This window comes from Pinus tabuliformis, chromosome X, assembly GCF_031772625.1.
Source record: "Pinus tabuliformis cultivar Carrire ecotype Pingquan chromosome X, CPIR1, whole genome shotgun sequence".
NCBI lineage: Eukaryota > Viridiplantae > Streptophyta > Pinopsida > Pinales > Pinaceae > Pinus > Pinus tabuliformis.
This window is the reverse complement of record NC_142308.1, coordinates 1312937853-1312964321: the sequence shown is the minus strand read 5'-3', so window position 1 is coordinate 1312964321 and position 26469 is coordinate 1312937853. Positions and strand designations below refer to the sequence as shown.

The following is a 26469-nucleotide window of genomic DNA, read 5'->3' as shown; positions in this document are numbered from 1 at the left end:
ATCTCACAGAGTTTCATCAATATCAGTTGTGAGTAGATCTAGAGAAAATTTGTGAATTGGAGTGGGGATCACCTAGATCTCCAATTTGAGCTTCATTTCCAATTATGGTTTTGGGAGTCTAGACATAAAAGGATTTTGAAGAAGACCGAGTTGTTCCTACTTATCTATTTGTTAGGTTTCCTGTTTGATGTAAATCCCTTCTAAATATTAAATAAAGCAATTGGATTTTGCAGTTTATTGTCTATAAGATCTTATGCATTCTTTTCTCAACAAATTATGGAGTGAAACTTTCTGGAAATTGATTGTTATGTAAATGTTTGTAATTTTTATGGTATTTTTGGATGAAATTCATGAAGTAAAAATAAAAGAAACAACTATAGTGTCCTAGAATTCCTTGAATTTTATTTAAAAGGGACATTACATGGTCATTATAAATTTCTCTTTCTTTAATTTTATGGTTACTAAGGTAAAGGTTAACTTAAAATCTGCATTTATAGCAATTTTATGCCCATATGTTATTGCTATAGTGAAAGGGATTCCATTGAATAAATTATAAAAAACAAAATCTGGTATTAATTGCATATTTTAACCTTAAAATTAGGGCTGACGTTTTGGTATTTATCGCTTCCATCTACATATTCACCCCTTTAAAACTATTGTTTATTTAACCCTAGCTTGCTTCCCACATAGCCTATTGGTCTTTTGTTGATCCTATTCTCTATAGGCTATTTTATTGAGCAGTTATATGACATTGTGAGCCCTAAATCTACACATCTTACAAACCCAACTTATAACAACTCTCTTCTAAATTGCAAAGGTCTTAGGGAAGTGTGCTTGAACTTTAGGCAACTCTTATCTCATCCTTTCAAGGCTTTTCCAACACCTTTCCTCCTATTATTAGACCTTATCTCACCATTTGGGCCCTCCTTAATTGAATACCTTTTTAGTGATCTTTGTAGGGAAGCCTCTCTTCTGGGATTAATTTCACCACAAAACAACTGGAGAGAAGCCATTGAGGTGACAGTGGTGGCTAATACCTTGTTAACATAATAAGACTTAGGTTGAATAGTGGGGCCTTGTAGTCTGCCTACTAGATTTTGTGGTAATGGGACATGTACCTTTTTTGAGCTCAAGGGTTTTGGGTTTTCCTAATGTCAAATCGCAAGGGGTAGCCCTTGCTTGCATATGGGTTATATGGATAGTGGAAGGGGATGCTCTTTTGCAATTCTTAGTGCATCACCATATTCAACAAGTTCAGCATATTGGAGGGATTAGAGGTCCTTTTAGGATGTGGCATTATCAATGTTGCGAAGGTATTATGATCTTAGGTGATTGAAGAAGAGGGTTTGAGTGTCTTGGTAAATAACCTTCTGATTTCTTTATGGGCAATTTGAGGGACATGGTCAAACATCTTGTCCAATCTAGACATTTTGGTGTTCAAGGGGACAAATAGGACTCTCAACACTATGTAGGTTAAGGGTTAGCTAGGAAAGTATTGTTTCTTTTGAAGGACCTATGGAATTAAGAACCTGAGCAACATATGGAGGACTCGGAGTAGTGTTCAAAATTTATCTCGTGTCATCAAGGTTGTTAAGAGGGTCTTTGTTGTATGATTCTTGAAAGTTGTTTATATAAAATACAGATTCATGGGGAAGGCCCTATTACACGTGTATATACAAGGGTAACACTTGGAGACAAATTTCCTCGTGCAAATTTTTAGCCAACAACCTCATGTGATCCTTAGGAAGAAACCTTTATGATGCCTCTCAACTCATTTTCATGATTGGATTGCTTACTAACCCAGCTTCATCAGATAATTGTCGATCCTCTCATACCAAGCCCGAGGAGCTTGCTTCAATCCATAGAGGGCTTTATTCAACCTACATACATGTGTCTCCTGATCTTGAACTTCGAACCCCTTGGGTTGTTCAACATAGACTTCCTCTTTAAGTGAGCCATGCAAGAAGGCGGTCTTGACATCCATTTGATGTAAATTCCATCCTTGTGAGGCAGCAAGGGCAATGATCGAACAAATGGTGGTATATCGGGCAACTAGTGCAAATATCTCATCATAGTCCACACCTTCCTTTTGAGAGGAGCCTCGAGCAACAAACTTGGCCTTGAACTTTTCAACACTTCCATCAGTTCCATTCTTGATCTTGTAGAACCATTTCGAGGTGACAACAAATTTTCCCTTGGGTCTAGGGACCACATCCCAGACATCATTCTTCACAATCAACTCATACTCTTCGTTCATAACATCCTTCCAAACTTGGTGCTTCACTACTTCTTCGAATGTGCAAGGCTCAGTTTGAACAATGGTGCTCATGGGAGCTAAGTACCCTTGGTACGTATTCGGCTTATTTCACGAAATGTCCCTCGAGGTGCATTATGTTTCTTGACATCTTCGAGAGTGTCCCTAAGCCATGAGCATCTCCTTTTTGAGGAGGAGGGCTCATGAGGAGGTGGATCAATGGGATCCATCGGTTCTTCAACATTAGGCATCAGTGCATCATGCGGTTCTCCCTGCTTTCCTATATCTGCTTCTTTGTCCTTCCTTGGAATAGGAAGGTTCAATCTTCCCAAGGGCAGCATCTTCATCAAAGGTGACATCATGACTTATTTCTACTTCTCTTTGACCAGGCACATAGATTCTATATATGCCTTTGAAGTTTCACTGTAGCCCACAAATGTTCCTTTCTTCCCAGATGCATCCAATTTGCTTCTCTTTTCTCTTGGCACATGAAAATACACAGGGCTACCAAAAATTCTAATGTGAGAAACATCAGGTTTCTTACTGATGAAAACTTTTTCGAGAGTTTTGGAGTCCAATGCTTGATGTGGGCATCTATTTTGAACATACACGACAGTGTTGGCAACTTCTCCCCATAGGAACTTTGAAAGGCCTTGATCATGAAGCATGGCACGAGTGGCTTCTATAATAGAACGATTCTTCCTTTCAGCAACACCATTTTGCTCAGGAGTATATGCGGTAGTAGTCTCCCTCTTAATGCCAGCTTCTCTACAATAGTCATTGAACTCATTTGATTCATATTCAATTCCATTATCGGTCCTCAATATTTTGATCTTCTTCCTTGTTTGATTTTCAACCAAGGCTTTGAAAGAGCGGAACCATGTGAACACTTCGTCCTTCTTCTTCAAGAAATAAATCCAAGTTTTGTGAGAGAAGTCATCCACAAAGATAGCATAATATAAATATCCTCCCAAAGATGTCACAGGCAACATACCAGATAAATAAGAATGAACCAATTACAAAATAGCGGTAGTCTTGCTATCACTTGAGGGGAATGGTCCCCTTGTATGTTTTCCTTCGGCACATCCCTAACAAATACCTTCATATTCTACTTTAAATCCGGGCATACCTCTCACCATCTTCCTTGCATCGGGTAGGGCTTTATAATGTAGATGAGAAAATCTTTGGTGCCATAATTCAGATTGAAGAGATGTGTCGCAAGACGTAGCTCCCAATGGACTTCCTCCAACTTGATATATGGTATCAACCCTGAATCCAAGAGTAAATGCTTCTTTGAAATTTCTCTTCCAAACACGTACCTTTCCATCAATGAATGCTACCTTGAATTCTTTGTCCTCCATTGTCGAGATAGATACCAGATTCTTCTTTAGATTGGGTACATATAGTACTTCTTGTAGATGAATGGTGTTACTTTGATTCAATTGAAGAGTAACATTCCCAAATCCTTTCACGGGATAGGTGGCATTGTCTCCAAGAATGATTTCTAAATTTGTATCCTTTTCTATTAGATTTGAAAGAGCTTCCTTATACCCAGTGAAGTGCCTTGAGGCACCATTATCAATCAACCAATTTCTCAAGGTATCCAAAGGAGAGGCAATAGAGAGGTCAGATATAAGATAAAATTATTTTTGCTTGTTATCTACAACATTAGATTCATCATACTTGGAGTTTCTTGATCTTTTGGAAAGTCGACCATTCCATGTTGAGTAGCGAGAGCATTCCTTTTTCCTTTTGCCCCTGAAATTGTTGCGGTTGTTGTTGTCATCATCCCGAGGTGTATCCCTTCTATTAGGGCACTCCCTAGCATAGTGGCCAAACCTGTTACAAATAAAGCATCTACCCTTTCTTCCATCTTTGAATCACGATCTTCCTTGACATTGCTTCTTTGAACTTGCATTGTTCTTCTTTTTAGCATGAGCGGAGAATGCAATAAGATCATTCCTATTCGAAGGCATGTCTCTTTCTATCATCCTTGTTTCTTCTTGAGCACATCTAGTCAACAATTCATCAAAACCTGGAATCCAGTCATTGTTGAGGATAGTAGTGTTGAACACATCCCATTCACGAGGGAGACCTCCAAGGGCAATGAGAATGAACTCCCTATTAGCAATAACTTCTCCAATTGAAAGAAGATCATTTTTTATTTCGGTGATCCTCACGAAGTAGGATTGGATATCTTCTCCTCTTCCCTTTTTTATCTCCTTCAACTTGTTCTTGAGAAAGAGGACTTGGTTTGTATAGCTAGGTTTAAACATGCTAACCAACTTGTCATACATCTCCTTAGATGTGCCCAAATCGGAGATGTAAGCAGAATAGAATCCCTGATGATCTTCTGAGCTTTGACTTCACATTTCTTGTACTTCGTCTTAGTGGCAGCCGGTGCATTTGAAGAAAGGTTCAGTAATCTTTCCCTGCACGTAGTCCATAGCATCATGCTTTTCCAAAGTCAAGAGACATCTTCCATGCATGATAATCAGGCTTATCATTGAGCTTGTCATCAGATTTGAAGTAAGATGAGGAGGCCATTGAATCTTGTCCTTGATCAACAAATCTCAGTGATTGCTCCTCTCTCTTATACTCTGATACCATGTTAATTTTACATAACAATGGTATGTTCTATGCTTTAGAGCAATTCACTTCAATTTTCTTATTAGCTCAATATCAATTTCCAGATTAGAAATCACATTAACATTGATAGTAAATGCAGATAGAACATAAACAATAAGCAGAAGACAAGGCAAGACAAGAGGACACAATATTTGGCGGATGCCAGGGAAAAACCCTTTGATCAAATCTTCTTATTATTCTTCAAAAGTTCAGCAGAGAGAGAGAGAGTACAATATACAAAATTCACTTGCCCAAACAATGTCAAAACAGTCTAGTCAAAATGCAGTCAATAGGATGCCCTAACCATAAAGTCAACACTGGTGAAACTGGTAGAAATTCTCCTTCAATTCAGCTGAGTCAAACCCAGTCAACTCGGCCTCCAAAGATAGTCCAAATCAGCCCAAAACAGCCCCGAAAAATCTAGTCAAACTTGGTCAACAGCTCTGCAGTCGACGTTGGTCAAACAGCTGCAAACACCTCAATTTTTGTGCCAGGAGCTGCAGCCTAAGAAAAACGAATTTCCTACTTGAAAAACGCTGTCAAAAGATGAAGTTTGACCCTCGGTCAACATCCTTGTAATAGCCCAAAAACAGATCTGAAATTTTCGGCCTGTAATTTCAGTCAACCCAAGTCAACGCATAGAGAAGAAGAGCTGCTCCTGTTTGCTGTACAAACCAATGAGGAGAGGAGAGAGAAAGTGACCAAATGAGGAAAATAACTCCTCTATATATACACAACATTGAGGGTGAAGAGACACGTATGTTGGGCTTCATGAGCCTACATTAGACTTCTAGCCGACCTTGACAATTTGTCCATAGAAGAAATAAATTCATAATTCCATTTGTACTTGTCAGAATGAGATGATCTTTAGATCAATCCTACACCTCTCAGAAAGAGGAATCCAATAAAAATATCATCTCCATCATATGAGTTGTCTAAGGTGGATTTTGGCCCTAGTTTCCAATTTTAACAATAAGACACTGCCAAATCCCAATGAACAAATGACAATTAAACCCAAATAATAGAGATGTTATCAAGGGTTTATAATGTGACATGGAATGTGTTAAATATGGTAAAAGGGAGAATGAACATGTTATTTCAATCCGGGTCTTCCAAGTGGTGTCCCCCTTATAACCCTAAGGCCTCAGGGGATGTCCCACTGGACTAGGGCTAACAATTAGCCCCCCTAGTAAAGTGAGAACAAGTTTACAGTCATGATCAGGCAATCATCTAGACCACCCCTTTTTCCATACTAAATGCCTAAAACGTTAAATAAAAGCACCCAATTACAAAATGATCAGAGTACCTGTTGAGTGGTAGCCCATCTTCATTCAAGAGGAATGCTCGATCTGAGGTGTAGTGGTCGATACAGATGATGAAGGAGTTGGCATATCATCATCATCAAGCTAATGTGTGGGGTTGCTAGCTGTCAAAAATAGGAGAAAAGTTTTCTCCTAGGGGGTTACCCATTTTGGTGGGTAACAAGAACTAAACTAGGGCCCTCATCAGAGAGGAGCATTTTTGTTGGATACAAAGGGACTTCGAAGGCCTATAGGGTCTGCATTCCAAGACAGAGGAAGATAATGGTCTGGAGGGATGTAAAATTTGAAGAGGGTAGGACCTTTAGGAGGTCATATGGGGCAAATCCAACAGTGGCAAAGGACTGGGAGCAAGAGTCTGAAGCTTGAGCAAGTACCAACAACACTAGCAGTAGGGGCACAACCATCAGATCAGGAGGAGTGAGATGTTCCTTTGAGCCAAGATGGGATGAGTAGAGAATGAGAGATGATGAGGAGCATGTGGAGGCTCCTAGCAGAATTTTACCAGGAGGAGGCCAAGATGGGATGAGCAGAGAATGAGAGATGATGAAGAGCATGTGGAGGCTCCTAGCAGAATTTTCAGGGAGAGTAGAGCACCAACCAAATTTTCTAGTTGCACCTTTGTAAATATGTTGTAATTTCTTGTTAAACATTTTGACTTGGTCAAAATAAAATAAAATAAATTAAAATATATATATATAAAATTAAAAAACATAAAAACAATAAAAGTCTCTAGCCCAATATGTTAGAGATGTTGTAATGTCCTATTTAACATTTTGAACTGGTCAAAATAAAATAAAAATAAAATTATATTTATAATTATAATTATAATTAATAATTAAACTAACCTAGATCCATCTTAACTTTGGATCTACCAAGTGCCAAGAGGGATCAAATCTCTTGAGATGGAAACCTCTTTTAGAGTACAAAGAGATTTGATCCCTCTCGGCGCTTGGTAGATCCGGAGTTAAGATGGATCTAGGCTGGTTGTATGGCCTTGATGAGCAACATCAGTGAGTCTAAGCCTTCTACCTTTGAGGAGGCAACAAACCTGTAGGTTTGGAGGGACGCCATGGTGGAAGAGTATAGTTACATCATGAGGAATGTTGTTTGGGAGATAGTACAAAGGCTTGAGGGGAAATTAGTGGTTGCTTATCGATGGATCTTTAAGATCAAGCATGCAACAGATGGCACTGTTGAGAAGTACAAAGTGAGGTTTGTGGCAAGAGGTTTTTCCCAGAAGGAAGGAGAAGATTACGAGGAGATATTTGCACTTGGTGCCTCTAATGAAGGGGAAATTTGTGTTTTATAGAGACAAGGTCTTCTACATTGGCTTTGTGTCTTAACATGTAGAAGATATTTGATTGCCTCTTTAGGTGCTTTCTTGGTGGATCAAGTGATTTTTTTCCTAAGGTTAACCTAGGAAAAGTACAATAATTAATCTATTTAATGATTGTGGAATGTTATGCCAAAGTTTTAAGGATAAATAATAAAATTATTTGACTTAGATTTAATCTCAACAGTTGATCTCAAGTGAGGCTTAGGATTTAATCCTAGCCATTGATCACTTAGGAGATTAGGGTTGGTGATTTTGGCCTAATGAAATTATAAATAAGCCTAAGGGAGAAGTGAAGACACATTATTGTTGAGGAAGTGATTTTCTCAAGAGTGAGAGGCTCAATTAGACTGAAGAGAAGTGAGGAGAATTGTAGCAGAGAATTTTAGGAGAAAATTTCAAGGAAGCCAAAGCTAAGAAAGAAAGAGGTCGAATCAATTGAAGAGGAGGGCCGAATTACTGGAAGAGGGCCGAAATATCCAAAGGCTGAATTATTGGAGGAGGTCGAGTTTCTTCAGTAGTGCCGATTTCCAAGGGGTCAATTTTTTGAGGCCAATTTTTCCCGATGGGGCCAAGTTCTAGGTTCCCATCAGTTGTATTTCTTTGTGGGTCTAGGCCCAAATTTTTTTGAGAAATTTAATATGAAGGAAGATTGTGTTGGGTACAAATTTGTTGTTGTAGTGTGATTGATTTCCTTATTTTACTTCTATTGCATTTTATTTTCTAAGTTAATATAGCAGTGCATTTATTTTATCAGCATTTTCAGAAATATTTGAGATAAATATTTTCTGGGTTTTTAATAAATTGTTGAAGTAAAATAAATCAGATCTAGTATAAAAGAATTAATAAATTCCTTAAGCATGGTGTCCATTCCCTTGATTCCCATATAGCTGATTTATTTAATCATGTTGTATATTCAGGCTTCCCCCTCGTGGACTAGGCACATTATTCATAAGATCCACAAATTAGGGAGCAATTCTGATCCAAACAACTACCAGAATATCATGGTGGTTCATACATTCTCCAAGCTTTACACCATAGTCCTACACTAGTGGATTTCTAAGGAGTTGGACAACCGTCATCTTAGAAGGCTAGAGGACAGGCTGGTTTCCGCCCAACTACCACAATTCACATCTTCAAAGGAGGCTCATCATTGCTCTTCGAAGTTTTTTAGTTGCTTTGTAGACTTCCAGACAATGTTTACCGTTCTAAGAGAGGCATTATTCCAAAGACTCCATGACATTGGCATTTTCAAGACCTTGCTAGCAGCGATTAGGAGACTATATGAATGTATTCGGAAACCTCAAGATGGCACATGGCCTTTCTAACTTAATCCGGAGTACAATCAAGGTAAAACATGGATGCCCCATCATACCAACCCTCTTTAGGATCTATATCGATGTCATGACCATATCCAAGAAGGGGATGCTTGTCTTCTATATCAAGTGTTGATTTCCTTGCTTCAATTCACTAATGAATTGGCCATGTCGACTTCTACCATCGAGGGTTGATAGAGACAAAAAGATGCACTAGCTAGTTTTTGGGTGCTTTGATATCCGATGGTCAACTTGGGGTAAAACCAAGGTTTTGATCTTCATTGCATCGAAGAGCCCTCTTACAGACTTACATTTCTACTACCAAGGGACAAAGATTGAGATCAACACAACGTACCTAGGAGTATGGTTCATAGGACCTCACTTTGGCAGGGCCTCCAACCTTGTCTCAAAAAAGGGTATGATTCCTTGGTCCTCATTGGGATACAATGATTCTAGGGGAAGTTTCAAGACGTTTTGACTAAACTCTACCTCACGCAGGCCATTATCAAACCCACAATTCTTTATGGCTTTGAGATCTAGGGACTTACCTTGTTGCAAACAGACTAGACTAGGCTAGAGAGAGTATATATCTTGCTTCTTAAGCACACCATCAGATGTAAGCAAATAGTTCGACAACCCATCATCTAGGCAAAGTTCGGCATTCACAATTTCACCCTTTCTACCTTGAGGTCATTTTTTGTTTGTTTCTTTCCTTCATAGAGTTCAATCTCTCAGAGACTACCGTTGGGAGAGAGAGATATACCTACCTTCCTCTTTCCTCCTTGGAGGCTCTTGCATCAAATCCTCTCTCAGGCTAATCATGAGGTTGGTTTTGAGAGGTGTCTCGGCTTCTTTGGTTAATCACTCTCTTCCTAGAGCACCTTCCCCCATTTAGGTTTTCCCTTGATGTGCCAAGCCAACTTTTGTCGACTAGACAAGTACTAAATCAGGCTATCAGAGAGGATATCTATAAATTGTACATTTAGGTCACTTGGACCTCACCTTTGACGAACCTACGCTTGAAGATGTCCTACCTAGATTCTAAGGCTTATTTTATTGCTGTTGTAAACTATTTACATGCTGTAAATTTAATAGTTAAAACATAGTTTACAAGGGCCAAGTGTAATTTGTTGATTGCATGTGCTTGGGAATCTATTTGAGCCTCTATTGGTCAACCTAAACCTTCTAGATTGAGCCATAGGAACCCTTGAACTTGCTCTCTTGGAATTATACCATAATTCACCCAAACCCTGATAATTGCAACCCATCCTTGGGTGAACTCTTGTCGAAGAACCCTTAGGGAGCATTCAGCATTAAGACTAACTGGGTTACTTAATCCCTAAGATCTACGAGGGAAACCTCTCTTGTGATGGATTATGTCCAACTACAGAAATGAGGGTAGTACTTGTTGAGATGACAATGATAACTCTCCCATTCTTGCTCTCAATCTAGGTTGCCTAGTGAAGCTTTTCACCAAGGTACCAACTGCTATATATATATTCTAGAAAAATAATAATTCCAATTATACTGTCAAATACATTCAGATGGACATAGTTTGTTTACTAAATAAGTTCTGTTACAATATTGTAATCGGGGCTCCTTGGGTGGTAAACAAGAACACTGATTGGACTAGGATAGAAAGGTTTTATCTCATGGAACTGAATTTGTGGTTATGCCAGGCCAATCTTGCATACTCATATATGTGGTCAACCTCGTAGACTCCATATCTTTGGTAATCTAGCCTATATTCAAATCTTTTACTTACTAGCAAAAATCTCCTACAGTCCATATATCATTTACACAATCTTTTTAATTTAAATAGGCAACAAAGGGTTGGGACCAATGAAGTGTTAGATGTTTCTCTTTTTATCGAGGGATATTGACTTATTACATAATGATAATAAAGTACTTAAAATAGTCCAGTTATAGAAGTCAAAACTCGCTTTTTATAATGTATATAATATATTTGAAAAAAACCATACATTTCATCTTTGATGTAAACTAAAATTTATTCTTGGAAAAAGGGCATGTGAAAAGTTGAGGAATCAGTTGAAAAAGAAGACAATTGTGCAAAAGAACACTGATTGAGAAAACTTCTAAATGCAAATGAACAATTTTTATTGGCAAAAGAAAAGGTTGCTAGTCATATTTGAAGAATATAAGAAAAATTGGTACTTCACTTTCCATAGTTGAATCCTTGGCATGACGTATAGTCATCACTTCTTGGTACTAGTATTCTGCCATTCATTTCTAGTCCTTGTCTTTTCTAGAGTGTTCCATTGGGACTGCTTATGCTTTCACTACAAACACACAAGGTTTGATGGATGCAAATGGCATTGCACGTTTTTGAAAACATTTAGCATTAGACTTGGATTGAAATTATTTGTGGGCAACATCAAACTTGGAGTTGTGACATTTCATTCACTTTGGTTGTCACCTTAAGAGCACATTTTTATGAGTTGGAAGGAAATAAAAGATCTTGATAACATACATATTATTTTTTGTTCCATAAAAGTACCCTCCACCCTAGGCCACCAATAAAGCAGAGGATAATCATATGAGTGACATTGGTATTTTAACCTATCTGACAATAACAGACGTGATATCATATTTCTTGCGATAGGGAGTTTGCATTTTAGAAATTAACATTGCTTCAAGTTAGACATTGTAATGTATTTCATAAGGGTATCCAAAAGGTGTGGGCCTTTATATGGAATTATAAAACCCAAACAAACAAATTAATGAAATAACAAATGCACAGATAGACACAAATGTGCCCACAGCATGTGGGTATATTACATAATAATTTCAATATCTTGGTTATGTTTAATCAATATTGTGAGTTTTGGAGAAAAATCATACCCAAATATATAAATATATCATGATATTTCTTTGAAATATACAAAATAATGGTTTCATTTGGACTTTGTCCACTTTATTATATTATTTTGGCCATTTTGGTGGTCCACTCTTGACTTCTTGTGGGTGGTAAATGGCAGAGTCTAGACATTGCTTTTTCCTTTTGAAATTGATGTCAAGATGTTTGAGGCCCATAAGATTAGAGAGACAGAAATTTGTTTGGTAGTGATTGAAAAAGCTCCTGTTGTTGTACTTGATATAGTTGCAGCTTAATAACATTCAATACCTCATTTTATTTATATTCATTTATTCAAATATTACCAGTCTAGCATAAGCCTTCAAAGCATCATTCTGGTTTCTGTCTTTCAAGGACTAACAATGCAGACCTCCAAATAGTGTTTGTTCTTATTTTGGAGTAACAGTCCAGGTCCAAGTTATTTATCACCTCCTGTTTATTGGCAGGAACTGCCCTATTGATTTGCGGGAAGCAATATCAAGTTTGATATTTGCAGCTCCAAGATGTGCTGACATTCCAGAACTTATAGAAATTCGCAGCCTCTTTGGGTCAAAATATGGTAAAGAATTTGTAGCTGCAGCAGCTGAGTTGCGCCCAGATTGTGGTGTAAACAGAACGGTGAGTCCAACCTTGATATCTGAGACCTTTGTAGGCGGTGATTGTTATTTTAGTTGATAAAATTCATTACAAAATCCTCCCTGGCATTGGTGCAAAATTCAAACGGAAACTTAATTTCCTAACAGCAGAAGCAGGTATAACTATCAGCCCATGTCTATGATTGCCCATCAGCTATTCATGTCTGGCCAAAGATATTGTTAGAGTTCCAGATGCCTTTTTAGTCTTTTCTTACATGTTTAGTGGTGGCCTCATTTATTCCAGGTTATTGAAAAACTATCTGTGAGAACCCCTAGTGGGGAAGTAAAGCTGAAGCTCATGCAAGAAATAGCCAAGGAGCACCAAATTGATTGGAATCCAGCAGACTCTGAAAAAGAACTTTTGAAACCCCCTGAAGACATGCTTGTAAGATCTTTGCTAAAATCTTTTACCCTGTTGATAAGTTCATGGTTTCATTTTCAAGGCTGTTGGCATCGCTAACCTATTTACCTTTTCTTTGATCAGGATGGCCCAAGTAAATTTGTTGGTGCTACCAAGACGACTATAGAATCTATCAAGGAACCCCATCAGTCTGTTTCTCAGCAGAAATATGAACCTGAGCCCCAGGTTTCTAATCAAAGTGTAAGTGGAATGCCTAACAATTCTAGAAGTTCTCACTCTGGAGTTGCTGCACCTTACATGGCCCCTTCAACAACTAAAATTTCCCAGGACTTCGCATCTTCGGCTACATCATCTGTTGACAATGTAAAATATGAGAAAGGAAGCACAAGCTCATCCGTTTCACTTTCTAGTGCCAATATTGAGCGTGGACAACCATCTCAATCTTCCTCAAATACCTTTGCCACAAATAATATGCCTGTTGGCAAATATTCTTCATCTGTGCAGTCAACCTCTGATAGAATGGACAGTAGAAAAGAAGATTTAATAGCCAAATCCTCAACATCATCTAATATATCCAACGAGAGTGGGTTTTTGAACTCTAATGGCCAAGAGTGGAATATGAATTTCAAAGATGCGGCTTCTGCTGCTCAGGCAGCTGCTTATTCTGCAGAGAAGGCATGTGAAGCCGCAAAGGCTGCTGCTGATCTTTCAAATCCTGAAAGATTTATAAAGGAAGGTTCAACACGAGTCAGGGTTACTCCATTTAGTTCAAACCAAAGAGATGATGAGACTAAAGATTTGAGTAATTCAAGGATAACAAGAAAACATAGCTCCAATGATCTTGTGCAGAGTGAAAAACAGTTCTTTGATGGTAATGATTTATATGGGGGGGATTATGTTGAAACTCACACTGAGAATGCAGTGTCTCAGGAGAGTGGAAATTGGCAGGGCAGTCAAGAGAAGGGGAGAGGAGAGGCTGATAGTGACTATGAAGTGCATTTAAAAAGGACGAGCAGGATGGACCCTTATCAGCAGCCTTCAGATAGAATTAACTGTGACAGTACAACACCTATTTTATGGTCTGAACGCATTAGAAGGGAAGAGAAAGAAAATTTTGATGGTAAAGAAGAGCATCATCTTGTCAGCAGGAAAGATAGTGATGTTAGTGACTCTGATGAGGAGTTTATACCTGGGAGAAAAGAAACAGTAGTCTCACATACAAACGCTCGAACATCAACTAGTTTTTATGATTCAGTTAGACTGAACTCGAGTGCTGAGGAGATCAAATTAAAACATGCTGAAGATAGTAGAAATGCAGTCAATGGCATTAAGTTTGATGGTAAAGAAGAGCAGCGTCATGTCAGCAAGAAAGATGCCAATGTTAGTGATTCTGATGAGGAATTCCCACCTTGGAGAAGAGAGACAGTGATCTCACATACAAACTCTGAACCATCAGCTAGCTTTTATGATTCTGTTAGACTGAATTCGAGTGTTGAGGAGATCAAATTAAAACATGCTGGAGATAGTGGAAATGCAGTTAATGACATTAAATTTTATGGTAAAGAAGAGCAGTGTCATGTCAGCAAGGATACCGATGTAAGTGATTCTGATGAGGAATTCCCACCTTGGAGAAGAGAAACAGATATCTTACATACAGACACTCGACCATCAACTAGTTTTTATGATTCTGTTAGACTGAACTCTAAGAGTGCTGAGGAGATCAAATCAAAAGGTACTGAAGATAGTAGAGGTGCAGTTAATGACACTCCTCAGTTTGATAACTCACCCCATGGGAAACCTTCAGATATTAAAGGGATTCCACAATACACTGAGCATGCTTCTGTCACAAAGTCAAGTTCTTTTGAAGAACAGAACCAATTGTATTCAAAACTTCCACTGTCTCAGCCTCCCCAGCGCCGACCTCCAGGTGCTTCTATGACCTCTGAAGCCCACTTTCAATCTACCCTTTTGAATGAAAAGAGCCTTCTAGGAAAGGTTTCAACATTGGGTGATGTATTTTCTGATTCAAGCTCAGATGAGGATGATCAGAGCAGTCTAAGGATGACAGGGAAACCAAGTTCAACTTCAAATGATTCTGGAAGGCATTTTGTTGAAGTCCATGCTAGAAATGGAAAATCTCAAAGGAACCTGCATCTGCCGGAGGAAATAAATAGCAGGCCAGATCATTATCATCAGCCTTCAAATAGAGTCTATCATCATGATATTAAACCTAGTGCAGGAAAATCACAACCCTTGAGAAGGGAAGAGAAAGATCAACTTGCTCATAAGAGTAGTACTAACATGCAGGAAACCATTCCTAGCATATCTGTTGAAGAATCACCATCAAGGCGAGGAAATCTAAAGAGTTCAAAATCCAAAACTCCAGCATCTTACATCTATGATTCTGACACATCCTCTGAGAGTGGAGAGGAGATTGAGTTGGAAAGATACAATGATAGTACTAGTAGTCATATTAACAAGCTTCCTCTCTTCAATGGCTCATCACATGATACATCATCAGACTTCAAACATCAGAATCCAAAACATGCAGAAAATCTTTCTGCACCAACACCAAATCGGGTTGCTGAGTCTCGTATTCAGTCATCTCAGTATAAGCCGGAGTTTCAACCTCTTAAACAGTCGCTTCCCAGCGTCACAGTGTCATCTCAGAATACTCAATCTCCACTTTCTGTTAGAGGGTCGGAAACATCAAGGGAGAGCTCAACAAAGGGTGGTTCACATGTTCATCCAAAACTTCCAGATTATGATAATTTGACTGCAATGTTTGAGGCCATCAAATCTAACAGACGGTGAATTGAAATTATTCTGAATGGTTGTCGCAACTCATCGATTTTATTAGAGACTGTCCATGTCTGGTTGTATATTTGAAGATCACTTGCAGTGAAATTTACCGTTTTACACATTGCTTGGTTTTGTATTTAGTTATTGGTCTCTCTGGCAAGTAAGATTAGTTATAGCCCTTTTCAACCAATCAGTATTGAGTAACATGCAAGCACATATTCGATAATCTGTTCAATATTTTATTATTTCATAAATTCCTTATTGCTTTTATTGTTTTTCAATTCTTTTAGAGTTGGAGTAAAATTGATTTTTTACTATCATGAACGATACTTATGAAAGTTCAATTGTAGTATAAGCTAAAGATATATTGAAGAAGAAAATGTTTTATCATTTCTAATTTTTTTGACAAATTTTGGAAGAATATTAATTGCATTAAGCCAAAAATAAACTAAAGCCTTGTAATATCCAAATTTGCACAATTTAAATAGAAAGTTCAATGGTAGTATAAGCTAAAGATATATTGAAGAAGACAATGTTTTATCATTTCTAATTTTTAAGATTTTTGACAAGTTTGGAAGAATATTAATTGCATTGAGCCAAAATAAACTAAAGCCTTTTAACATCTAAATTTGCACAAATTAAATAGATAGCATGTCTTCTTTCTTCTTTTTTTTCCTGAATTAAATAGATAGCAGGTCTTGTTTCTTACTTTTTTTCTTTATCAAAATTCAGATGGCAAGGTAGGTGTTTATATATATATATATATAGTGATTTGCTTTGCTGCATACACAAAATGGCATTGTCCAAATACTTTAAGTTTTGGAGTCTTTAGCTCGAATCTGACAAAACAATATTTGGTTGGATCATGTTTTTGTTGTTGTTTAAGATCTGTTTTTGAATGCAAAAATATATTCAGCGCCATGAAAAACTCTTAGGGCACTTAGTACAAAATTTCCAAATCAAACTTGTGATTCCAACATATTTCTACCAGATTTTAGCTGTATTTAGAAAACAGCTTAGGCTGAAAGTCCATATTTGTTAATATTATTGATTTCAGTTACTACGTCACACTGAATTTTAAGCACTATCAGAAGTGTTTCGCTGAGCATCAAGCACTCTGTTATCATTCTTTGTAAATACACCAAGGCAACCGAGCAAGATACCTAACTCAATTGTCCAACATGGATCAATGTGACCCAAACAATTTTGGGGTCAACAAGCAGTAGAATGACCACGAAAAGGACCACTGCAAACACCATCGTGGCACTCTTAGAGAATGCAGGTGACATCATCCCTTTCTAGATAACGTAAAAGGTGGTCATCCAAAGGCCTCTTATATAACTGCCCCTTAATGACAAATATCGTCACGCGCTTCTTTTGCCTCGAAGGGTATTCTTGTGAAGATATTCCGGTATGTTAGAATGTCACTCTAACGTGTAATAGATTTCTGTGAAATGAGAATGAAATGATATTTTAAGGTCTACGAGCTTAAAAATAGTCTATGAGACCATTAGTTTCTTGTTTTTCGCTTTTTGCAATTCAATTTTTTTCCAATTCTAATTGATGATGAGCTGACCCAATTTTCCAATAATCCCCTCGCTAAAAAGACAATGTCAAGACACTGATGCCAACATGTTCTCATAACTTTCTCTGATGTCTTTGAATGCATCACATTCCAAAATGAAATGTTTTTCCGATTCCACAACCCCAGACGTGCAAAATGTACACACCCGTTCTTCCCAAGCTTCTTTAGGCCGTTTCCACCGTCCTATTTCACACCAAAGTTGATCCAAGTTGGTGATGTCGATGTTATTTCCTTACCATGAAAAGTTCCATCCTTGATAGAGCTCTTTGGTCATTTTGTTAAACAGAATTGATGAACTACTATCTATGATAATAACTCTTTTCAATATACCCACTTGAAAGGCAAGGTTACTTGACGAGGGGGATATTTGTTGGGATCAAATCAAACTATTGCTTGAGTATTAGCCTATAATGGTGACATTTTAGTTTTGAAGACGTAGGTCTGAGATTATTTTATAATGGGCAGATAGTTCAGCTCATTGACTCTATCTCAAGTCATGTATCTTTTTGTGTAAACTTTGATCCTCTAGTATTATATACGATCAATGTATATGAAATATGCTTGCTCTCAGTAAGAAGTGCATGGATAAGATTAACCATGAAAGTTTTTTTTAATTACTCTTTAGGTGGTAGTGAAGATTGAGGAGACTAGATTGATGAGATTAGTTATCTTTTTTCGAGGCTTTTTTTTAAGCCTCATAATGTGTCGAATTTCTCTTTTGGTAAAGGTTTGGTCAAAATATTTGTTGATTTGTCGAGACTCAAAAGATATTGGAGCGTCACTACTCCCTTTGAAATCTCGTCTCATATGAAGTAACATATGATCATTATGTACTTGGACCTGTCATGAAACACCAAATTCTCAGTTTGATAGAAATCTGATTATCACAATAAATGACTATGGGATCAAACAATTGTACAAGCAACTTGCGAAGCCAGATGGCCTCACAACTACCAGTATTGGTTGCCATGTATTTTGCCTCTCTTGAGCCAAGTGCCACAAAAGTGTATTTCCTATTGAACAAAGATATCATCACCAATCCCAAGCTAAAGCAACACCCTAAGATGATCTTCTTGCTTGTTGCATTTCTTTCTCAATCCAATTCTAACTATCCCTGCAACTTTACCATCTCCAAGATTATATCAAACCATACTCCATTGTGCCCCTAAGATATATGAGGACATGTTTTATTGCCATCCAATGCTCCCGTGTTAGTGCCATAATGAACTGGCGTAAGGTATTTTCACTGCAAAACATATATTTGGCCTAATGTTGACCAAATACATAAGGGATCATTTCAATGGGATATACAACACTAGATCCACCAACTCTGAATCTGAAGTTGTTTCCTTCTTTAAGTTAGTGATCATGGGTGTGGCCATAGGTTTGCAGTCCTCCATCCAGAAAATATTCAAGATCTCAACCGCATACTCAGTTTGCCCAAGGACTATCTCCCTTGGTCTTTACCAAACGGCCAAACCCAAGAAACAATGCATCATGTTGATGTCCTTCATCTCAAACTCAAACGTTGTCTGCTTTGCACCTTGCAATGAGCTTTTGTATACCTATAATAATAATAATAAATCATTTACTTGTTGCTTTTTAATGTACCTTGGACAAGTGGTTTCCCATGGGCTAGTCTCTACCTAGGGAAAAGTGTCCAAAATAATTATTTTCCTAAGTGTGATTTTATAAAATGAAAGTGACTTTATAAGTGGTAAAGTCAATGTTAAATTATAAAGTAAAAAGTGACTTTAGACATAAAGTACAATTTGGGTTCTTTATTCAATGGGTGAGTTAAAAAAATAGAAAGTGAGAATTAATGCACATTTATTCTCATCCATTGATCTAAATGAATCTAAGCCATTAGATCTTAGGGTTGCCCAAAAGTCATTTAGGGAAACAAAAGGGGGGAAGAAAAGAGAGGTTGCATTCATTCTTCATGAGCATATTGGAGAAAGGAGGCTAAGAGCTTGAGAAAAGTTCTTAAGGAGAAATTTGTTGCAGCAAGCTGAAGGTGTGATTTCTAGGCAAAGTTGTGCATGGAAATCAAGGCATAGAAGACAACAGAAGGTACGGTACGAACAATATTGAATGTTGTGAGCCACACACTGTTCGAGTGAAGTTTTTGAAAAAAAAATATGTACAGTCCATACAGCGGTACGGAAATCCATACAGTCGTATCTGTATAGTACATATTTTCAGCTTCAAGTGGGCATGAAAATCGAGGCAAAGTGGGCACAGTTTTCAAGGAGTTTTGCGCTGAAGAGATAAGTTATATTTTGCTGTTTTGTTTTGTCTGCAAATGTATTTTTCCTTAACTTGAAAGATAAATAAAATTGAAGAGCTCTCTAACAGGTTTCCCCGGAGAAGATTGAAGGGGTTTTACCTAGGTCTAAGTTGACCAAAAATCTGTGTGTATTTTTATGTGTGTTGTTGGTCTTGTTATGTCCATATTTATTTTCAGCGCGTGTTGACAGTCCCATGTGTTTTAATCTAAAAATTTCATTTCCATAATTCTATATGTTGAATGTATGTTTATCGGAAAGGGCATTTAATTGAATGGGAGTGATAAGGTGAAATTAAAATTGGGTTGGGATTGCAGAAACTTTTTTTTTTTAGTCATCAAATTTCAACATGGTATCAGAGCCATAGGCTGAAAATTGCAGTTTGAACAGCAGAGAGTAGTTTGGGACAACAAGGTGAAATTTCACACAGACTGAACTTTTCGGACAGCAAGGTGTGCTTGAAAGTTCATTTCTCCATTTTCTTGGTTTTGTAAATTTTGGACAGCAGTCCTGGCCGTGTTCTTAAGGATAGAGGACAGATTGGATGGGATATCCAACTATGACGTTTGGAATGACAGAATTCACACAGTGTTTGAGGAAGTAGCAGTTTGGGACATAGTGTGGCAAGTGGTTGTACCTCCTACTGTTGTAGATGAACTTATTGAATTCACAAAAAATAATGCAAAGGAAAAAAGGATTTTGATGGACAGTCTGAAGGATCATGTGGTTCCTCAGGTGAGAGGAAACACATATGCATATCAGATGTGGACAGCTCTAACCACTCTCTATTAGAGTACCAATGAGAGTAGGAAGATGGTACTCAAAGAACAATTGAAGAACATCAAGATGACAAAGGCTGAAAGTGTAGTTCATTATCTTGGCAAGGTCAAACAGGTACGTGATGATTTGACTACTATTGGTGAAGTAGTTGCACCCACAGAGTTTGTCAGGATAGCTGTAGCGAGACTTCCTAAGTCTTGGGAGGTCTTTGGAGATGTTGTTACCTCTAGGGAGAATCTTCCCAATTGGGACAGATTCTGGGATGATTGTGTGCAGCATGAGATACGGAAGACTGGCAGTGGTGGGGTGAAGATAGCAGATGAGGAGGATGTAGCCTTGATAGCCAGGGGGAAGAACAAAGGGAAAGCCAAGAAAGGGACCTCATCAGATGGGGCTAAGGGAAAGGAGAAGAAGAAGAAGAAAGATATGGATATATCCAAAGTCAAATGTTGGGCATGTCAGAAGATGGGACACTATGCTGCTACGTGTCCTAAGAGGAAGAACAAGGGGAAGAAGGGTACTGCAGCTTCAGCAGAGGTGGAGCAGTTTGTTTCACAGTTTGACTAGGACTTTGCATTTATTACTTCTACATCTAGTAGGAGTACATCATCCGATGTGTGGTACATAGACAGCGGGGCTTCCCGCCATATGACAAGTGCATGGGAGTTCTTTTCAGAGCTTGCAGAGAGGGCACTTGATATTGAGATTGTACTAGGAGATGACCGCACTGTGAGAGTTGTTGGTGTGGGGACTGTGACCTTTGAGAGGGAGTCTTTGCCTCCTTTGAAGGTCATGGATGTTTTGTATGTTCCGGGGATGAAGAAGAACTTGATTTCAATGTCTGTTATGGAGGAGAAGGGGTTTGACGTCACTTTCTCAGGAGGGAAAGTATTGATGCATCCTAGGGGAGCTTCCATCACTTCGGCCAAAGTGATTGGAGTCCGCTCTGGGAAACTATATAGGTTCAATTTTCAGTCGATAGGAGCATTGGTGAGTAGCACATCTAGTAGCACTCACACTAGTACCACCAGCAGTAGAGACTTGTGCGAGTTATGGCACCGGAGGATGGCACATATGCATCATGGAGCTTTGAGAGTACTGAGGGAGATCACTACTAGAGTTCTTGATTTCAGTGTCGAGCATTATGAGGTTTGCAGAGGGTGTGCTTTGGGCAAGTACACCAAGTTACCATTCCCAGCGAGCGATAGCAGATCTACAAGTATACTAAACTTGATTCATACTGATGTTAGTGGTTGTATGTCTCATGTGTCTTTGGGTGGTTATGAGTATTATGTTATATTCATTGATGACTAATCTAGGAGGACTTGGATATATTTCTTGAAAACCAAGGGTGAGGTCTTTAGTCACTTTAAAGATTTCAAAGCTCTTGTGGAAAAGTAGACAGGTAGGAAGATTCGGGTCTTGAGATCAGACAATGGTAGTGAGTACATCGATGGTGGGTTTTCTGACTTTTGTGCACATGAGGGCATTAGGAGAGAGTTCACGTTTCCTTACAACCCCTGGAAAAATGGGGTGTCTGGAAGGAAGAATGGAGCTATTGTTGGGGTTGTTAGAGCGATGATTCATGATCAGGGATTGCCTTTGTTTTTGTGGGCTGAGGCCTGCAATACTGTTGTTTATCTTCAGAACAAGAGTCCTCACAGAGTATTGGGGAATATGACTCTGGAGGAGGCTTTCACTGGAGAGAAGCCTCATGTGGGACATCTTCGTATCTTTGGATGTCTCACATATTCTTATATCCCCAAGGAGCAGAGGACGAAGCTGGAACCCATGGCAGAGAAGGGTATCTTTATGGGTTACAGCGAGACTTCGAAAGCCTATCGGATCTTCATTCCTTCTAAACGAAGAGTGGTGATTAGGAGGGATGTGAAGTTCGAGGAGGAGAGGGCCTATTGGAGATCACGGGAGTATGATGAGAGAGAGTCACAAACTTCTCCTCAGTAGGGAGGTCAGGTATAGGGAGCAGGACCTCAGGGTTCTGGATCGACTGGTACAGGAGGTACTTCAGTGTCAGTGACATTTGGGGCACCAGTGGCGAGTTCACCGAGCACTTCTTTAGGGAGTCCACTAGTACAGAGTTCACATGGCACTTCAGCTGACACAGGAACAGGTGCCAGTATAGGTTCTTCAAGGACATGTGTTGGTACAGGCACACGAGGGTTAGTTGGCAGACCTTCAGGTTCACCAGACTAGGGAGCAGAGGATGAGGTTCCCTATGGGGAAGCTTCTTCAGGGAAGAGGAGGCCCAAGTGGCTTCAAGACACCTTGAAGGAAGCGGAGTCTGTTGGTCCTCTGAAGAGGGTGAACAGGGAGAGTGTGCCACCTGAGCAATTTTGCAGCTATGTAGCCAAGATTACCAACATTGTTGACTCTGAGCCTGCTGGCTATGAGGAGGCTTCCAGCTAAGAGGAGTATGCCTCTATCATTAAGAACAATATCTGGGAAGTGGTGCCTAGGCCTGAGGACAAGTCAGTTGTGACTTCCACGTGGCTCTACAAGATCAAGCATGCTGCAGATGGTAGCATTGAGAAGTTCAAGGTGAAGTTTGTGGCTAGAGGGTTCACACAGATAGAGGGAGTTGACTATGATGAGACCTTCACTCCTATAGCTCGATACACTTATATCCGTCCCTTATTTCTATTGCTGCAGAAATGGGTTGGCAAATCCATCAGATGGATGTGAAGACCGCATTTATGAATGGAGTTATAGAGGAGGAGGTGTATGTTGAGCAGGCACAGGGCTTTGAGGTACTTGGGCGGGAGACACATGTATGTCGATTGAGGCGAGCACTCTATGGACTTAAGCAAGCTCCGAGAGCTTGGTATTTGAGGATTGATTCTTACTTGCAACAGATGGGTTTCATGAAGAGTGATGCAGATCCGAACCTATATTACATTGTTGCAGGGGATGATCCACTCATTCTTGCGTTGAAATGTTGATGACTTGTTCATTACTGGGGTAGAGAGACTGATTAGTGGTTGCAAGGAGGATCTTGCTATGGAATTCGAGATGAAGGAAATTGGGCTAATGCATTACTTTCTGGGGCTTGAGGTGTGGCAGGAGGAGGGGCATATCTTTCTGGGGCAGGGGCAATATGTTGTGGATGCGTTCAGCAGATTTCACATGGTATATTGTAGACCCATCTCTACACCTATGATCACCAACTGGAAGAAGCTTCATGCTTCATATTCTAGTCTGGTGGATCCCACATTATATAAGCAGTTTATTGGGTCCTTGATGTATCTGGTCAACACTAGGCCAGATATATGCTTTGCAGTGAACACACTTAGCCAGTTCATGGTTGAGCCCAAGAGGGTGCACTGGGTAGCTACAAAGCACATTCTTCACTACGTGTAGGGGACTATTGATTATGGTCTGAACTATAGGCGGGGAGATGGAGTGAGGTTGGCAGATTACACAGATTCAGATTGGGCAAGTTGTGCTTCTGACAGGAAAAGCACCTCAGGGTGTTGCTTCAGATTGGTTTCGACAGTTGTGTCATGGTTCAATCGAAAGCAAAAGTCAGTTGCTTTGTGCTCTTCTGAGGCTAAGTATATGGCTGCTAGCCATGCTAGTTGTGAGGCCATTTGGCTTCACAAGTTGTTGTATGGCCTATTTGATCAGGAGTTGAGACCAACGGTTATTCACTGTGATAATCAGAGTTGCATTAAACTCACGGAGAATCCAGTGTTTCATGACAGGTCAAAACACATTGACATCAGATATCATTTCATCAGGGACTATGTTCAGAAGGGGGTAGTGAAGCTGGAGTATATATCAACAGATGAGCAGGTGGCCGATGTTCTCACGAAGTCCTTGCCAAGAGGCAAGCATGTCCATTTTAGGGAAAAAATGGGTGTGGTGAGAAACACTTTCCTTGTTAAGAGGGAGTGTTGATTTTTAATGTACCTTGGACAAGTGGTTTCCCATGGGTTAGTCTCTACCTAGGGAAAAGTGTCCAAAATAATTATTTTCCTAAGTGTGACTTTATAAGTGGTAAAGTCAATGTTAAATTATAAAGTGAAAAGTGACTTTAAACATAAAGTACAATGTGGGTACTTTATTTAATGGGTGAGTTAAAAAATAGAAAATGAGAATTAAATGCACATTTATTGTCATCCCTTGATCTAAATGAATCTGAGCCATTAGATCTTAGGCTTGCCCAAAAGTCATTTAGGAAAACAAAAGGGAGAAGAGAAAAAAGAGATTGCATTCATTCTTCATAAGCAGATTGGAGAAAGGAGGCTGAGAGTTGGAGAAAAGTTTTGAAGGAGAAATTTGTTGTTACAAGCTAAATGAGTGATTTTTGTGCAATGCTGGGCATGGAAATCAAGGCATAGAAGACAGCAGAAGGTACAATACAAACATCATTGAATGTTGTGAGATGCACGCCATTCGAGAGAAGTTTTTGAAAAAAAAATCATACAGTCCATACAACGGTACAGAAATTCATACAATCCGTACAGTCGTATACATACAGTACATATTTCCATCTTCAAGTGGGCACATAAATCGAGGCAAAGTGGGCATGGTTTTCAAGGAGTTTTGGGTTGAAGAGATATGTTGTATTTTGTTGTTTTGTTTTGTCTGCAAATGTATTTTTCCTAAACTTGAAAGATAAATAAATTTGAAGAGCTCTCTAACAGGTTTTCCCCAGAGAAGATTGAAGGGGTTTTGCCTGGGTCTAAGTTGACCAAAAATTTGTGTATTTTTATGTGTGTTGCTGGTCTAGTTATGTCCATATTTTTTTCAGCATGTGTTGACAATCCCATGTGTTTTAATCTGAAAATTTCATTTCCAGAATTCTATATGTTGAATGTATGTTTATGGGAAAGAGCATTTAATTGAATGGGAGTGATAAGGTGAAATTAAAACGGGGTTGGGATTGCAGGAAACGTTTTTTTTAGACATCAAATTTCAACATTACATATAACACCAAAACAAGTAGATTAGATACATACTCTATAAGAAACAAGTTATTTACATATAGCACCAAAACAAGTCTAGCAAATGAAACCATGCTCTTAGTGCTTTCTTGAGTCCATACAAGGCTTTCTTAAGCCTACAAATATGGGACTTTTCCCATACACCTCAAAGGCTTGAAGCTACTTTGCATGCACTTTCTCTTCCATGATCTCATTAAGGAAATGTTTTTTCACATCCATCTAATGTATCCTCCATCCCATAAATGAAACTAAAGATGTAATTGTTGCAATGGAAGTGTACCTTGTGATTAGAGAAAATATATTCTCACAATCCACTCCCTCTTGTTAAGAGAACCCTCTCACCAATAACCTCATTTTGAATTCTCAATGTTGTCATATGTTGTATGCTTGAGTTTGTAGATATTGGCATTATGAGACAAGTGTTGTCCTTGATGGCAAATCACACAGATGACAGATCATAGTGCAGCAGGTCAGCAGCAAGGATTTGATGATCAGACTACAAGAATGAAGAGAAAATATATATACGCAGGTTCATTGTGACCAAGCCGCGTATACACGCGGGTTAGTCGTTGAAAAGACGCGTATGCGTATACACGCACTTTCATGCAAGAGAAGGCGCGTACATTGAGTTTTGGTCCATGGTAGTTAGTCCTTGGTATTTGAACCTATGGTTTTGGACCATAGTATCTCGTCAGATGTGTTGATCCCAAGTATTGGGTCCATGGTATTGACTTGTTATGGTTTTGGACCGTGGTATTGAGCAAGGCCTAAGACTATAAAAGGAGAAGAAGATCATTAGGCAAGTGGATTGAAAAAGTCTTGAATATCTGATGAATGATGAGATCCAGTGTGCAGGTTATGGGTTGATGATGCATTGCTTGATCTGAGCTAAGGAGGGATCTCACCGGTTGATGGAGAACAAGATCTAAGGATAGATGGGGATCAAATGGTTTGAAATGAACTATCTCTATATGATTGATGATGTTTATTCTAGATATGTATACTGACGCATGTAATGATCTGAACTGGGTATAACTTAAGTTTGAAATCGCTGCAAGTCATGATTGAATATTTATAGATCTGTACGCGGGTTGGCTTTGGTGTAAACGCGTATGTACGCGGGTTTGGTTCATTGTAGTAGCGTATACCATTTGAGCTATGATGTCTGAAGTTACAGGTGGTTCTGGTTGTTGATGAGTTCTGATGACAGTTTAATGGTGTCAGTATTCTACATATCCTGTTTGATTGACTGTGTTTAGCTTCAGTATTGATGGATGAGAACTAATATTGGATCAGGATCATAATGACTCATATTTATGTGAT

At 38.8% G+C, this 26469-nt stretch overlaps 1 protein-coding gene across 1 annotated transcript in view; it reads left to right on the top strand.

The window, feature by feature from the left end:
- LOC149144920 (uncharacterized) overlaps positions 1 to 15614 on the top strand; it is a 188224-nt gene extending 172610 nt beyond the window's left edge. Inside the window, exons 4-6 of the mRNA XM_089452198.1 lie at positions 12175 to 12346; positions 12608 to 12748; positions 12848 to 15614. Of these exons, the coding sequence (XP_089308324.1) occupies positions 12175 to 12346; positions 12608 to 12748; positions 12848 to 15538 (3004 nt within the window). The 3' untranslated portion in view covers positions 15539 to 15614. The remainder of the gene's footprint in view (positions 1 to 12174; positions 12347 to 12607; positions 12749 to 12847) is intronic.
- Positions 15615 to 26469: the final 10855 nt, after the last annotated feature.